Source organism: Sinohyriopsis cumingii, chromosome 7 (genome assembly GCF_028554795.1).
Source record: "Sinohyriopsis cumingii isolate HCF-2022 chromosome 7, ASM2855479v2, whole genome shotgun sequence".
Classification (NCBI taxonomy): Eukaryota; Metazoa; Mollusca; class Bivalvia; order Unionida; family Unionidae; genus Sinohyriopsis; species Sinohyriopsis cumingii.
In genome coordinates this window covers 104,870,448-104,886,246 of record NC_142967.1, presented here as the reverse complement: position 1 = coordinate 104,886,246, position 15,799 = coordinate 104,870,448, and the positions used below count along the sequence as shown (strand labels likewise).

The 15,799-nt window shown below is 36.5% G+C and overlaps 1 protein-coding gene across 1 annotated transcript in view; it reads left to right on the top strand.

Annotated features, from left to right (window-relative positions):
• The window catches only part of LOC149795864 (E3 ubiquitin-protein ligase DTX3L-like), a 38,790-nt gene that overhangs the window by 12,051 nt on the left and 10,940 nt on the right, over positions 1–15,799 (top strand). Inside the window, exon 4 of the mRNA XM_089963872.1 lies at positions 9,535–9,752. Coding sequence (XP_089819998.1) covers positions 9,535–9,752 — 218 coding nt within the window. The remainder of the gene's footprint in view (positions 1–9,534; positions 9,753–15,799) is intronic.

The window sequence follows — 15,799 nt, the reverse complement described above, 5'->3', positions numbered from 1 at the left end:
ACACAGTATTTCATGCACAGGTTACTGACATCAGTTAGTTTTGAATGGCTCAACCCTGATATCACTGTTAATATATTTACTTGGAACAGTGACCTTTAGTTGACTTATCCATGCATGCATGCAAACCAATGTTGATCTGTTGTTATTCAACAACACAGCACAGTACCATTACATGTGAATAAAAGATCATCCCCAAGTAATGTACAGGTACCAGAAGTATCAGGGGAGGAAATTTCCATGTAGACATTGCATGTACAGTAGTCCCCCTCTTATAAGGCCACCCTTACTGCAGCAGGGAAGTGGCCTTATAATGAGGGTGGCCTTTCTAGAGGGGGATGACAAATGTGAATAGTAAATACATATGAAGAAAGACACAAGTACATTTAATTTTAAAACATTTAATATTTTCATTAAAAAATTCACATGCATATTGTGAAATAAATGTAAAACAAACTGTTTCATCATTTTCAAAAGAATGTCATGAATAATCATTGATATTCTTTTAAAACTCTTTATTATTATGTTACAGATCACATCATCTGTCACTCTGTTGATAACAGTCTAAAAAAAATAAAAGTCTCGTCACAATTAAAAATATCCTTGCTGTCATATCCCCTGCATATATCATTTAGTCTTTTGTTCCAATATTCGACAACTTCATTATTAACATAAGCTGGTTATCCACTAAAGACAAAACACTTAATATTGTGTCGCACTTGAAATCTGTGCAACCATCAGTTACTTGCGGTAAAGTCATCATATCCCAGTTCAACTGACAAATTTTTTTTCTTTTTTTTTCTTCTTATCATTCAAATCAGGATACAGACATCTCCTGGCTCAAACAATCTTCCTTTCTCCATCCATTTCACCTTTCCACTTCTGCAGAATTGTTTCCTTATCTTTCACTATATTGTTTATCCGAGTCTTTCCAACGTTAAATAGTTTTCTTCAAGGATCCTCTACCCCCCACCCCCCGAAACCTCTCGGTCAGTTGAATTAATTTCACTTTCTCTTCTAAATTGATAATTTTTCTTTTCCTTGATGACATTGATCTTTCTGCAGTAACTTATTCATGTTGCCAGCTACAATACTGATAAAACAATTTTTGTATGCATCTAAACAAATTGCCGTGTTTTTAAAGGAAGATTCATTAGTCGCAGTCTGGTACCCTATTGTTTTTATACATTTCTTTACACTAAGTGAGTGAAGCCAAAACAGCTTCGATATGTACCAATTAACATCACGTACATTTGACCTCGCGGCCATTAGGATTTGTAATTTTGACAATTATTGTCAGTAGTATTGGCAACTAATTATCAAAGTGAACATCTTACTAAGGGCAGCCATAAAGACTATCAAACCATTTTCCTGCTGTCTTGTGTATTGTACATCGATGCTGCCAATTCTCAGCTGTTACTACTGTTCAATAATTGTAATCTTAACAATTATCGAAGTGACTAAACTGGACATCTTATGATAACACAGCAGTAAGGCCAATTGGATTACATGTACGTACCCTTTTGTATGGATTAAACTTTGAGTCTTTCTCGGCTTTATGGAATAAATGTGGCTTCTCGTGAGGTGTAAATGATATAATATTAACCTTAGTGGTACATGTACTTTAGTCAACACTTCTTTCAGTAACGAAAACCTGACATTGGGAAACAGAAATAAGTTTACTTAACACACGTTATGAATAAAATACTCATTCTGGATACATATCAAAATAAAATGTGGCCGCTTGTGAGGGGTAAATTTTATATTATTGCACTAATATGCCCGCTGCTGGTCGCATTAGCCGGATGGCCTTTCGTGAGGGGTACTTTTGAACACAAACTCATCGGTGCCAATGGATTCTGGCTGTAAGGAGCGGGTGGCCGCTGGTCAAGGGGGCCGTTCAAGAGGGGGACTACTGTATGTATTTAATACTCAACAGCTGCTGGAAAACTATGACTTCAGCTGTGGAGCAATCAGTGAGAAGCTGCAGTGTACGATTATGCAAGAACCTGAAAGAATGTTTTGAACTTCACTACACTGCGATAAAAGATGAAAGTTCCATATGTTATGTATGTGGACTTTGAACGACTAAACGTTTCCATGAAAGTACCCATGATTGTAAAAAATAAATATGGGTCTTATTATGCAGTTGTTAGATATTGCGATGAAAAACTGAACTGCCAGTGTTACGTAGTAGCAATGATTCAGTTGAGATGCTTATCAAATCACTTGAGGTTACCGTGTAATGGATCCAACAACTTTCCTCACCCATGAGTATGATCAACAGTGATATATACATTTTCTGCAATAACATGTTGTTGGATTTATGATGGTTCCTTTGACACCAGTGGGGGAACTGTAACTTCTGTTTATGACTATTGGCATATACAGAGGAGATATGCACAGTGCATACAATCCAAAGCTGCAAATCTATCATAATAAAACAAAAATTATGGTTGTGATTTCAGGTTCAGCTTGCTCACCCACAGAAGAACCTATCCCTATAAGTACATGAACAATTGAGAGAAGTTTTCTGAAACTCACTTGCTGCTGATTGAGACCAGCCTATTCATCACTGTCCTGCAGGTGAACAATGTATGGTTCACATTCAGCTGTGGAAATCTCGGTAACTGCCACATTCTGTGTTTGCACATGAAAATATTGCTCACATGGATGTCATTGGAGCTTTTTGTGATACTGCCAAGCTTGTGTACAAGCATGACTCAGAATACTATGTCTCATCACCAGGAATGGCCTGGAATGTCAAATATCAAAGTCAAATTGAAAGTGTTCACTGACATTGACCAAATTTTGTTTATTGAACATGGTATCCATAGTGGGATTTCCATGGCAATCCACCATTATCCTCACATGAACAACCCACTTGTGGACAGATATAACCAATCCCTACTGAACAGTTACATCTTGTATCTTTACACAACCACTCCGGTGGCCTAGTGGTTAGAGCATCCACCTCGGATGTGGGAGGTCATGGGTTCGATCCCCGGCCGATTCATACCAAAGACTTACAGAAATGATACTAACAGAAGCCTTGCTTGATGCTCAGCATTAAGAGGTTAGTGTTAGGATTGGTTGGCCTGGTGTCAGGATAATGTGACTGGGTGGGACATCATGCTACATGTATGCAGCATGATGCCCCAGTGCTAGACATCACTATAAACTGCCACATTGCAGACATCGTAGCGATATGACTGAAAAATTGTTAAAGCTATGTTAAAAATCCAAATCACATCACAATGCACATTGTATCTTTACACCAACAACCTATTTGGGTGGGTGATGATGTAACCGATGCCACCAGTATCAAGATTGGATTTGGCATGCATTGTTCAGCAGTGCAGTTATCAATGGAAAGGAAATTGATGCAGTTCTTGACATCATTGACACTTAGCAATTTTGCATTATAATATAGAAGCTATGCTTATACATATATGAAATGCCTGTTGACATCTTCAGACATAAAAGCGCCACAACTCGACGCATCATTAATGATTTAACCAGGTTTGCAAGCAAAGTGGATCTGAAATATTTGAGTAACCTGGTTGCTGTTGGTGTTTACCCAAATGAGCTTGTGATTTTTCTGGATAAGACCAGGAAACTGTAAACGTCTGACATGGACATCAACAACTAGCTGATAACCCAGAGAACTAGGGAATCAGAAACTCTGATATGTTGGTTGCTTTGATTAAAGACTCCATTGATGATTTCAGTACTAAGAGAAAACTACGTGGACATGAGGACTGCCCAGGTGCTATCACCCTTGCCAATGCAGGCATCTATCAGAGGAATATTGACCAGTGAAGTAGAGAAGAAGGTGATATCACAATAACCGACCAATTTACTTTTGGTATTATGAACGATGATTACTTTCAGTTGATAAACCTAAATCTCACAGCTTTAAAGTGCATGTATTCATTCTTCTTATATACATATAGAGGTGGGTGGGGTAAACAATCAGCTGTGAACTGTTATAACACAGACACATGATGTTCAAGACACACAGTTTTGAGAATGTTTCACATACCAGTACTCAGTTCCAAAATCATTCCTTGCCAGAGATGAAAAGACTTATCATCTATCTGGAAGGGAACTTAACTACCTTTTGCATTTGTGGTAAAGATTCCTTAGTATGTATATATGATGAATTCTGAACAGCCTCATGATGATGTTGTAGAATTTATGGGTAAGGTATTGGATATGATAGGAGGGGATACCAACATCGATGGTAGTTTTGTTCCATTCCTTTTTTAAAAAAATTATTTCTATATCACATCTTAACAGACTTGGACCAAATTTGACAAAAAGTGTTCTACCTTAAATGTCATTTGGATATATATAGATGCAGCTATTCCACCACCAGACATGGCAACCAGACCTAAAAGTAGAAAAACAATTACACAACTTTATCTTAAAATAATACCATACAGAATTTTACCAATGTTGACTCAACGTGTTCTGGCACAGAAGCCTGTCAGTACTAAACAAATTTTACTGCTACATGACCATGAATCTAATGCATGCAACCAACATCATTGTATGAAATTTCAGGAGAAAGCATCCCACTGGTCCAGATCTGTTGACCATCTGCTCTTGCATCAGAATATTAGTCAGATGTCAATCAACTGAGTAATATGAGGTCCACATGGTTCTCTTGTTTAATCTTACTATTGGCTGAGAGGGACAAATCTTGGGACAAGCAGATATCCAAACTATGTAAACTAGTTTGAAGAGAGGCCAATCTAATTTTACTCTGAATACATATTCGACTTAGGGTCAAATTGTATTTTCTTTCTTATGTAAAGGCTATCAAATTTTCAGGGCTGAGGTTTATCAGAACTGTTTAATATCAGAATACTCTGCAGGAATGTGCTTGAAAAGAGGGGGTGATTCTCTTAATGATAAAGATAACTCAGTTGGAAATGTGACTAATACAACTATACACATGTGCAAACTTGGATGGATTTATGCTTGCATATGAACACAAAAAACCCAATACACTAGAACTGTTACCAAGAAAATGCAAAAAAGATATAGATCTTATCTTTTTATGTGCATAGAGGGCTATAATGCAACCTGTAATTTTCCTAAAACTCTTTCAAATGGCATTGAACATGATCAACATATCTAATGGAACATTTTTCTAGATAAGATATTCAAGAAAATGCTAAATTTTATTAGTACACAAATTATCCAGAAATGTCTTTTGCTGTAATGTTCAAAAAATGGTAAACAACAGTCTATGATATCAACCTTCCCATTTGCTATATCCCTCTATTATTCCATATTTATGCCCTTAGATGGGAGGGGGTTATTAAAACGTATATTTACCTGAATTATCTCAACTGATCAAGTGACCAGCTGAGATTATGGGATGGTGTGAACCACAGGTCTTTGGTGCATCTACCAGCCAGCCATTAGCACAAAGTTTTTTTCTGTTATTGCTACTCATCCTAGACTGCTAATCTACTTGGATGATTGCCATGAAACTTGGCACACACTATCATTCAAAGGTGACCCATGCAATTCCAAAGCCTTTCTTTTTATACTGAGTCAACTTCTAGCATTCATTGTGATCTGGGTGGTAATTCTGATGTCTTCTTTACAGATTTTCCAGTGATATACAAGAACTATTTGCAGTCAACCTGCTTCTTTAAGGTGGATAAAGACATACTGCACAACACTCTAAAGCTTGTTTGCAATATTATGGCCACATCTTTGTTGTTGGACTTGGTGTCTCTGTTGATTTTTCAGGCCACTGCTGTTCGGTGGCAGGATAGAAGAATTGTGGAGTCGGGCAGCCCAAGAACTGCCTATACATCATTTCTGATTCACCATCTATGATGTGATGGCGGGAGAGGAAGAGATTCAGGATCATTTGCTGTACAACCCAAAAGCTAGCCATGAACCCAATCCTATTCATGAAGACAATCTGCAAATCAGTTCCAGAGGCAGTTGTATCAAGAAGATGGAAACAAAGTTTCTTTATCCCTACACATCCGCACTCTCACCAGTGACTCCAGTCCATGTCTGCCTATAGACTGCTGTTAGATGCTTGACTCTTCTTTCTTCAGAGTGTCCATGTTTCTAATTTTTGCCCACACCCACTACATTTGACCTTTCCATTCCTGATGGAAGTTAACACCATTGGACTCACTAAAGGACACACATTTGTAGCAAAGCAATCTAGATGTTCATCAAGAAGTGGGCAATTGAGATTGTTCAGAATCCACAATCTTCAGAGTTTTCATCCAAGCCTTTTCTGGCTGAAATGGCCTGTGACATTCAAGATGAAGATGGCAGAACTTCCTGCAGTTTATGTACTGAGGAAATTGTTATCAGTTTAGCACTCTTTCCTGGATTGAACACTAGGCCATGGGCCTTAACAGCCTACTCCACTGTATTATGTCCCAGTTCTGTATGCTTCCCAGAAGCATATGATCAGTTCCATTCTAGTCAAAGGAAAAAAAATGATCTCATTTTCCTTTTACATCATCTAGGTTTTCTGATGAGTCGGGAAGTCCAATATTTGTACATCCCATCAGTTCGTCCATCTCAGGATGGATTTTCTCACCCACCTCAACCTGGTACATCTTCCCCACTTTTGGATGGTCTGAATCATCATCCTCACAGAATCCACTTCCAGCATGAAATCGTTCACAACCAGGGAATATCTCATCTCCTCAGATTGTTTTATGCAGCAGAAGATCTTATCCCACTGGGTAATCTCTTCATGCACCCATGCAGATGACCTTGCTATCTCAAGGACACCCCTCTTCCATGCCTCACAGTTATAGAGTCAGCATAATGAGCAAGATAGTATCATTCATTGACTAGTGGCACAACCAAGGTTGGTTCATGAAAGAAATGCTTCTCGAATGTGGCCATGTGTACAGTGCAAGCACTTGTTACTGGACCTCAACACTGTCAGCAACCAGTGGGATCTGGAGGACACAGGTTTCCACATCAATCTCTTGGTGATGAACACTGCCATGAAAAGCTTTCATTTTTGCAACTTAACCCTCTTTAGAACAAGATGGTGTTCATAATCTCAAACAGATTGGTGGTGGTGACATACCTTCTCAAACAGGTTAGTATCAAATCACCCCTGAGTTGTATTTGTTGATCTGGGCATTCTGCAATTGGTGCAGACAACACAACATCAACATCCAGAGCAGAGATATACCTGCCAGTCTGTTCGAGGATGAAACAGATACTACATACAGAATGATCCCTTCATCTATCTGACCATCTCATCCTTCACACTTGGGTTTTGTTTGGAGAACCTTGCAGCAGTAACAGTTTAACCCTTCATTCTTGGAATTAACTGCACAAGCTAAAAGGCCCCCCACTTTAAAGTTCAAGAAGGGAAGTGGCACATTTTGAGGGACTGGGATAAAGTTAAAAAATAGAACAAAATATCCATTTGAGTGCTCCAGTTAATATTAAGATCTTTAGTTCTATGATATTGGACATGTTCTGTCATCATAGCAGGTAGAATATTGGGCATAACAAAGACCTTTCTAACTTGCCCATCTTTGACTTGCATACATCTAAATCATTAACTTTGTTACCTAAGTGGAATCTTCCCTGGGTTCTGCTTTGGTTGAATTCAAATAAGTCTGAGCCTTTAGCCAGGGCCTTGCGGAAGCTCCTTTCATACAAAACCTGTTTTCTGATAGCGTTCACTTTGGCATGCAGAATCAATGAATTACATTCCCTCTCTGTTGACCCAGACTATCTTCAGTTTTATTCACTTGGCTCAGCGATTCTTATGAGACAATCCGGTTTCATTGCTTAGAACAGGTTGCCATCAATGTTCAATCAAAAGTCATCAAATGTCCTCTCATCTGTATTGACATATCCCAAGAGGCTTTCAAAGAAGACCCAGTACATGTGCTCAGACTTTATCTAAAGCAGCAAGGCTGAGCTAGTTCATCGAGCTCTAAGATGCCTCTTTCTCCCAGTCAAACTGCGAAGGAGGACTTAACTCATCAAGCTCTCTTATCATGCCTGAAATCTGCAATATCTATGGCATATTCTGGTATATGGTGAGAGCTATTGCCTCATAAAGATAACAGGTCATGAAATAAGAGCAATCTTCTTGAGACATGCCTTCAGCCATAATGTCTCTATCAAAGATACTAATGAGGACATTGGTTGGCTTGCAGAGTCAACCTTTTTGAGTTTTTAGCCACAAGACCTTACTCAACAACGACACACTCTGGATCTTTTAAGCCCAGTCTCAGTTGCAAAAGTGACTACCAAACACAATTGACATCAGCAGTACCTTCAGATTAGCACACTGTGCAGCTTTCACTGCATTTGCCCAGAAATTGTATGTCATATGAAGAGCTTGTGATTTCTTCTTTCCAGACATAAACCACATCACATCTGGTGCTTGCAATTAGGAGAGTGGGTTCAACTTTATATGGTGAATCCAATATTCTTCCCACAGAGGTTAACGAAGGTATTAGTGTGATGCTCAACATTCCTTTGCATATTACCTATTATCCATACATTAATCTGATTGGGGAATGTATTTGAAGGAGAAAGCAAATTTTTCAATAAATTATGTTTGTCATAGAATACTTACCTAATCTCATTACTTTAATACCCTCACATCCTCCCCACAATGCAACCTTCCCATTACATGATGTTCCCCTCAGCTTAAAACTGGTGCAAACTGTAGGTAGTAAGGGAGGTAATGGACAAGAAGTACTGTCTTTGTATATATAATATAGACAGAAAAATGAATTCTTTTCATCTTTGGGAGGGCTGTTATCAGGATATAGTAAGTCTTATATTTCTAACTTTAATGTGATCCAGTAATAATTATAATTAATTTAATTTAACAAATGTAGTCAAGATTTAAGGTAATCAATGACAAATTGGTTCATATTTTTTCTTAGAGGCCATCTCTTATAATGTATTCAACCTTGAAATTGGCTTTAAAATGCATATTAATGATCCATAAAGTATATCTTTAAAATAACTAATGTGGTATCCAAAGAAACATGTAAGATAATTAGTTTGAACTGCTATAGGAGCAGTCTTCAATACATATTTTTCAATTTCTACTTTAATGTTAAATGGACATGTGATTTTCTTTAGTTAATACAAACTATTATTTTAAAGCTTCAGTACACAGAGATTTTATGGAAACAGTGTGACCCTACCCCAATCCATGAATTTAATAAAATTAAAATTAAATGAATTTTAATGCATTTATCTTGGCATATCTAGAGTAGCAATATCTTTCCAATCTGTTGTTTGCTTTGGCAACTAGTGGTTTTATAATTGCTATTAATTAATTTTCAGTTTCAAAATGCATCAACTTTAGGTACATGGACTTTACATATGGTAATTTTCTTTAATGGATGATAAAGTGTGTTAATGATCTTCCATATTATCAAAGAATAAATGTAGTACCATATGTATACGTTATTAATAACTGTTTAAAGTTCATTAAAGTGTATCACAGAAGAATCATTTTTGATATTATATAATTTATTTCAGGTAATGCATCCCAATCCAGGCAAACCATATATAGGATTGAAAAGAACTGCATACCTACCCAATAATGACAAGGGTCGGAAGGTGTTAAAATTGCTGCGTTTAGCATTTGATCGGCGGTTGATATTCACTATTGGTCAATCTAAAACTACAGGAAAGGATTACGTGGTTACTTGGAATGGTATCCTTCACAAAACAAGGATATATGGTGGCCCTCAGAGGTAACAATTAGGGCCATAACATATCTGATTGTTGGAGCTTTATAATAATCACCTTTACTGTTTCCTTGTCCATCTACTCACACCCTCCAACTGTCATAGCTCAATAACTATTGGGTCTATTTTATTGCTCTGTCAGGTATTTATACTTAGTTTTCCATCACATGCTGCATGCTATGGGGGGTGGTGGTATTCCCTGGTATTATTTCACATTTGATCGAGTTTGTGCAGTTCTATTTTCAAAGCATTTCAAGATTTGTCTGTGATTTATATTCATTATCAAATATTGCTGCAGTTAAAAAAACAAAATCTTAACTTCATCTAAGAACTCTACAACCATCAGTCCCCAGGAGACCCGGAGGTGCTTGAAGTTTCAAACTCATCAAATGATGATGACTTCCCCATTCTCAAAGAAGAGGTGGAGTCAGCAATAAGAGCACTGAAGAATGGGAAGGCAGCTGGAGTAGACAACATCCCAGCTGAGAATCAGTGAAAGAGCTACTAACAAAAATCTGCAACAATATCTGGCATACAGATGAATGGCCAAGACAATGGACCCAGTCACTGATTATAACACTTCCCAAAAAAGGCAATCTCCAGCTATGCCAAAATTACAGAACTATCAGTTTGATCAGCCATGCTAGTAAGGTAATGCTGAAGATCATCTTGAACAGACTGAAACCACAAGCAGAAGAAATAATCGCTGAAGAACAGGCCAGGTTCCGGAGTGGAAGAAGCACAACAGAACAAATTTTCAATCTCAGGGTTCTGTGTGAAAAGTACTCGCAACACCAACAAGACATCTATCATGTGTTCATAGATTTCAGAAAGACCTTTGACAGAGTGTGGCATAAGGCATTGTGGGCCACAATGAAGAAGTAGAACATGGGTCAGAAGTTAACCAATACCATCAAGCAGCTGTATGCCAAGGCTACCAGTGCAGTAATTGCCCAAGGTGCTGTGGGGTACTGGTTCCAGACAACAGTGGGAGTGCATCAAGGCTGTCTCCTGTCACCCACGCTTTTCAACATCTACTTGGAGTGCATCATGAGCGAAGCCCTGGAAAACCACTGTGGGACAGTCAGCGTTGGAGGGCGTAACATCACCAACCTCTGCTTTGCAGACAATATTGATGGGCTGGCAGGCAGTGAAGATGAGCTTGCCACCTTAGTGAAGAACCTGGATGAAACATCTGCCAGATTTGACATGGAGGTAAGCGCTGAGAAGACAAATCTGATGACAAATAGTGGCAAACAAATCTCAGCCAAGATTAAAGTCAGAGGATATGAACTGGAAACAGTGAGCCAGTTCAAAATCTTGGATCCATAATCATTGAAGAGGGATCAAAAGCAGAAATTTTGTTAAGAGCAGCACAAACAATTGCAGTTATGTCAAAGCTAAGACCCATCTGGAGAGACAAGAATATCTGTCTGAAAACTAAAATCAGACTATTGCGAGCTCCAGTCATCTCAGTCTTTTTGTACTCATGTGAGGCATGGACCCTGACAGCAGAATTACAACGAAGAATCCAGTCACTTGAAATGAGATGCTACAGAACCATCCTTGTCATCTCTTACATGGACCACATCACAAATGAAGAAGTGCGTAACACCATCAAGCATGAAGTAGGCCAATATGAGGACCTCCTCACCACCGTCAAAAAGAGAAAGCTGAAATGGTATGGCCATGTCACTAGAGCCAACAGTCTATCCACAACAGTCCTGCAGGGCAGCATCCATGGTGGCAGAAGGAGAGGTAGACAGAGACAAAAGTGGACTGACGACATCACAGAATGGACCAGGAAAAGTTTTGCGGAGACACAGACATTGGCACATAAGACAAGTGGAGGGAACTGGTGATGTTCAGCAGCACAGTGCCTCGACGACCACACTAGGCCATGAGACTGATGATGATGATGATGATGATGATGATAACTTCATTGTCTCAATAGCACTAAGGAGAATTTGATAAGGTATGACCATGATTTTGCAGACATTAAGTTTATTCAGAAGATGCTGATCTATTGTCAGATATGGCCATTGATACTAAATGTAGAACAATGTTGAAATGACTCTCTGCAAAGTATTCAACAGATTTTGATAAAATTTGACAAAAAAATCAAGACTTCCTTTTTTATGCAAACCATTGTACATGGCAGCATTACAAAAATAGAAAAAACACTTTGACAGTAAGCATGCTGGCATAAAGGTTGACTGGATGTTCACCTATTGCCTAAATATCATTCTATATGGTTGCAGTTATTAAAACTAAAGAAAAAAGATCTAAAAAATAAGTTCTTCAAAAAAGTAATATCATTATAGAGAGGATATTTGCTTGCTCTAAGTAATGAATACATAACTAAATGAGTGAAAAACTCATTAATTTTTGTGAGCGGTGAAGATGCAAGTGAAAATACTTGAATTTTTTCTACACATTGAAATATACTCATTATTCATTAAGAGCAAGCAAATTTTCTTTTTAGTTTGTGCTCAGATGCATTCAATAGCTATAGGTATAAAAGATTCATAGCGTATTTCTTCCTGTATCCCTCGTGATAATGTTGGCAATTAAATGCTTATGTTCTGCTGTGTTTTGTATACATTGGCACAGAAAATATCAGTAGTACCTGAATTCTCCTTCTTAATTCAAGGCAAAACAACACTTTAAGTTATCGGATTTGAACTTGGTTCACCTTTATCCTTGATGTTCACATAAACTAATAACTCCACATACATTAAATAAATATATATATCACACTGGAATATTTTCTTAATTAGCTACAGTGTGTTACAAACTGTTGTCATAAGTATGGTGGAGGGTGCAGTTTTAAGGTAAATGTAATACAGATGTCATTCATGTTCTTCTTTGCACTCATTTGATACTGGTTGGTACTGTTGTTCAGACTTCCCAAACATCTTGTTGACTTTTTCCCATAATAGAAAATGATCTTTCTACAATGCTTTGCTGTGATGAAATGGCAGATATGCTAGGTCAGGTGTTACTATTTTGATGGCTGTCATACATTCTGAAATGTCAATATGGTGTTTGCAGTGTGTGCAAAGAGATAAAATGCTTCCCCTTTGCTTTGTGCCCTTGCTGTTGCACTTTACAGAGTCAAACTCCGTTATGGAGTTCTGAAGTTGGTCTTGCTCAGGACCAGGGTTATGCTCCTTTTGCAACTTTGACTAGATTAAAGCTGCATTTCAACATTTTGCAATATAAAGTGAATCACACTTCTACACTATTCCAACTATTAAAATAATTATGTTTTGCATTTTATATATTTAATTAAATTCAACTTCAAAGAAGCATTGGCACTCATCACAAACTTGTCAGTAATCTTTATTATTGATGGCTTAAACAATTACATTCAGGACAATAATGTGTTGTTTTTCAACAGTCATTTCTAAGGCTCTACTTCTACAAAAATGGATTGTTTCACATAGTGTACCTTATCTCTGCAAATTAGCCTAAAGGGTTCTCACAAAGGAGTGTTCATTAATGACTTGAAATGACATCATTATCAAAATTCCCAATCAATTAAATCATCTGAAATGGTGATTGCTTATATTTGATCACCTTACATTTGTATTGACTCCATGATAATCAATATGATATGCCCTGAGGATAGTTAGACTCTAAGCAAAATTGTTTAATATATATACAGACTACATTCTTCTGACATGACTAGTGGTGATCAAAAAATGTGTTTGTGCATGAACTGTCTTATTATGCAGGTATGTAGGAGTGAGAACCTAAAACCTATTCTCTAATTTCCAGGTTTTGAAAGTTAAATTACATTCTAAGTTCCACTGACCCATAGCCAGTTATCTGATACCATACAAGTGCACATTTACCTCAGAAAGGAAGCATACTCAGTAATGTAAAGCAGTCTTATCATCAACAATAATTACACAGCCCAAAATACAGATGGTTGTGAAAAAGTATCACTATTAACACCACAGCAGTAATTCACTGAATATCTTTCAGATAATTCACTATAAACAGATTTCATCAATGAAAAGCAAATAATCCTATTATCATTCATTTAATAATTTATTCAAAGAAATACAATATTACACATGATTTCAACACTCGGGAATTGAAAATAAATGGTTTTTCCTTTTTAAATCCTGGAAATGTTTTGGGGCCAATTGAGCATATGTCCCTTTGACTGACATTTGTATATAAAAGAAATGTGTGATCCTGTATTTACATTGAATCATCTGATTTGAAAAAAATTATATAATATTGAACTAAAAGTTGTTATAATACTAAGAAAATGTTTCTAACTATATGTACCAGTAAAAAGCAAAATATTTATAAAAAATCCAGTGATTCAGGAGCATAGGGCACATCTGCTGTCCGTGTGTGTTGGTTCCATCATTGTGAATATGTGTATGATCATCTGTTCCATTCATTGTTTATCTATATCTATATATATATATATATATATATATATATATATATATATATATATATATATATATATATATATATATATATATATATAGATATATTCATGTGTGTGTGTGTGTGTGTGATCATAAGTTCCATTCATTGTTTGTATGTCTTCCATCAATCCTTTCATTCTGATTATATTTGTTTTCTCTTCCATTGTGTCCTTTACATCTTTCTATAGTGAAGTTATTATGTTTTGTACTTTGGTGATCACCTATAATTTGACCAGTAATATCCCAAAATTTCTTGTCAAAATCTCAAAGTTCCTAAATTGTTTTTTTTTCTTCAAAATGGTCGGTTTATGGCATCATAATCACCTCATGGGAAGTGGGTCATTGCTAGTGTTAAAGACTGACAGTTTTAGAAAAATGTACAGCATCAGTAGCCCTTGTTTTCATGTAGTGTTAAATTTGATATATTACATCTATTATAATTGTGTATGTACCTGGTATATTGGTGTTTTATGCATGAAATTTTTCTGTCTTAATCTCTCTTTTTTTGATAGAATTATTTCCCAAATCTTGTATTATTTACTTTTCTTTCTCCTATGCTTTCAAAATTCCAAAATAATTAGACATATTTAGTCTTGATTTTTCTTGACAACATTAATGTGAAAATATTTAATATAATTTTATTCATGGTAATTAAATTATTCCATTTAGTAAATCATGTCTAATGTTGTTAACATGATGAAACATATTGAATTATTTAAAATAAATATGGGACTGAAGTACTTTGATTGAATTGGGCCTGAAGAAAATGTTTTCAAAGCACTTGTCCCTGGAATGAGTGAGTAGCAGCAGTTATTAATGTATGTTCATAGTGAAGACTACATGTTTAAAATAGTTCTTCTACATCTTCCATTATTAAGAGATGTAGTTGTAACTCTAGATATTGCATTTACATGCCTAGCCCTTGATTTCCTCACTATATTTACAGTGATACCATTTGGTAATCCAATATCCTTTTGAAGCAGTGAAATTTTCCTTTTCAACAATCCATTGCACATTATGAATCAGACCTGTGAATAACAAACAGTGTGAGAATTCAGTGATATTTCATCTTTCTCCAATGCATTTCTACAACACATGATGTTGCCCCTTTAGGTTTAATTGGTTGACCCTCCACAATAGTCACCAATTTTCTTACTTCCATTTCTAGATAGCTACTCAAGGACACGTATCAAAGGGAAGTTTGTTTATTGGTGAAAACAATTGGGTGGTTTCTATAGCATTACCCCAAATGTTTACCATTTAGTTGTTTCAGCTTTATGTGCTTCATAAGAAAGCTGCACTAGTAAAAATACCAGTCATCTGGGCCAAGCATAATAATGTCTAACCAGACAAAAAAATCACATTAGTTTGATATTTTCTGGTTTTTGACTTCTCACTTTTACTTTTCAAAAATGTGTGATAGCTTGTTAAAAGTGAAACTCTATCAACATCAGCATAATGCTTTGATTAAATAAAGAAATTGAAAGCTGTCTTTGAAATTTCAGTTTTTTCAAGTTCGTTTACATATATTTTCCAAGAGGCTAGAATGGGTTTTAAGTCATTAACCATTTTAGTAACAAATTAAGCTTGCATTGG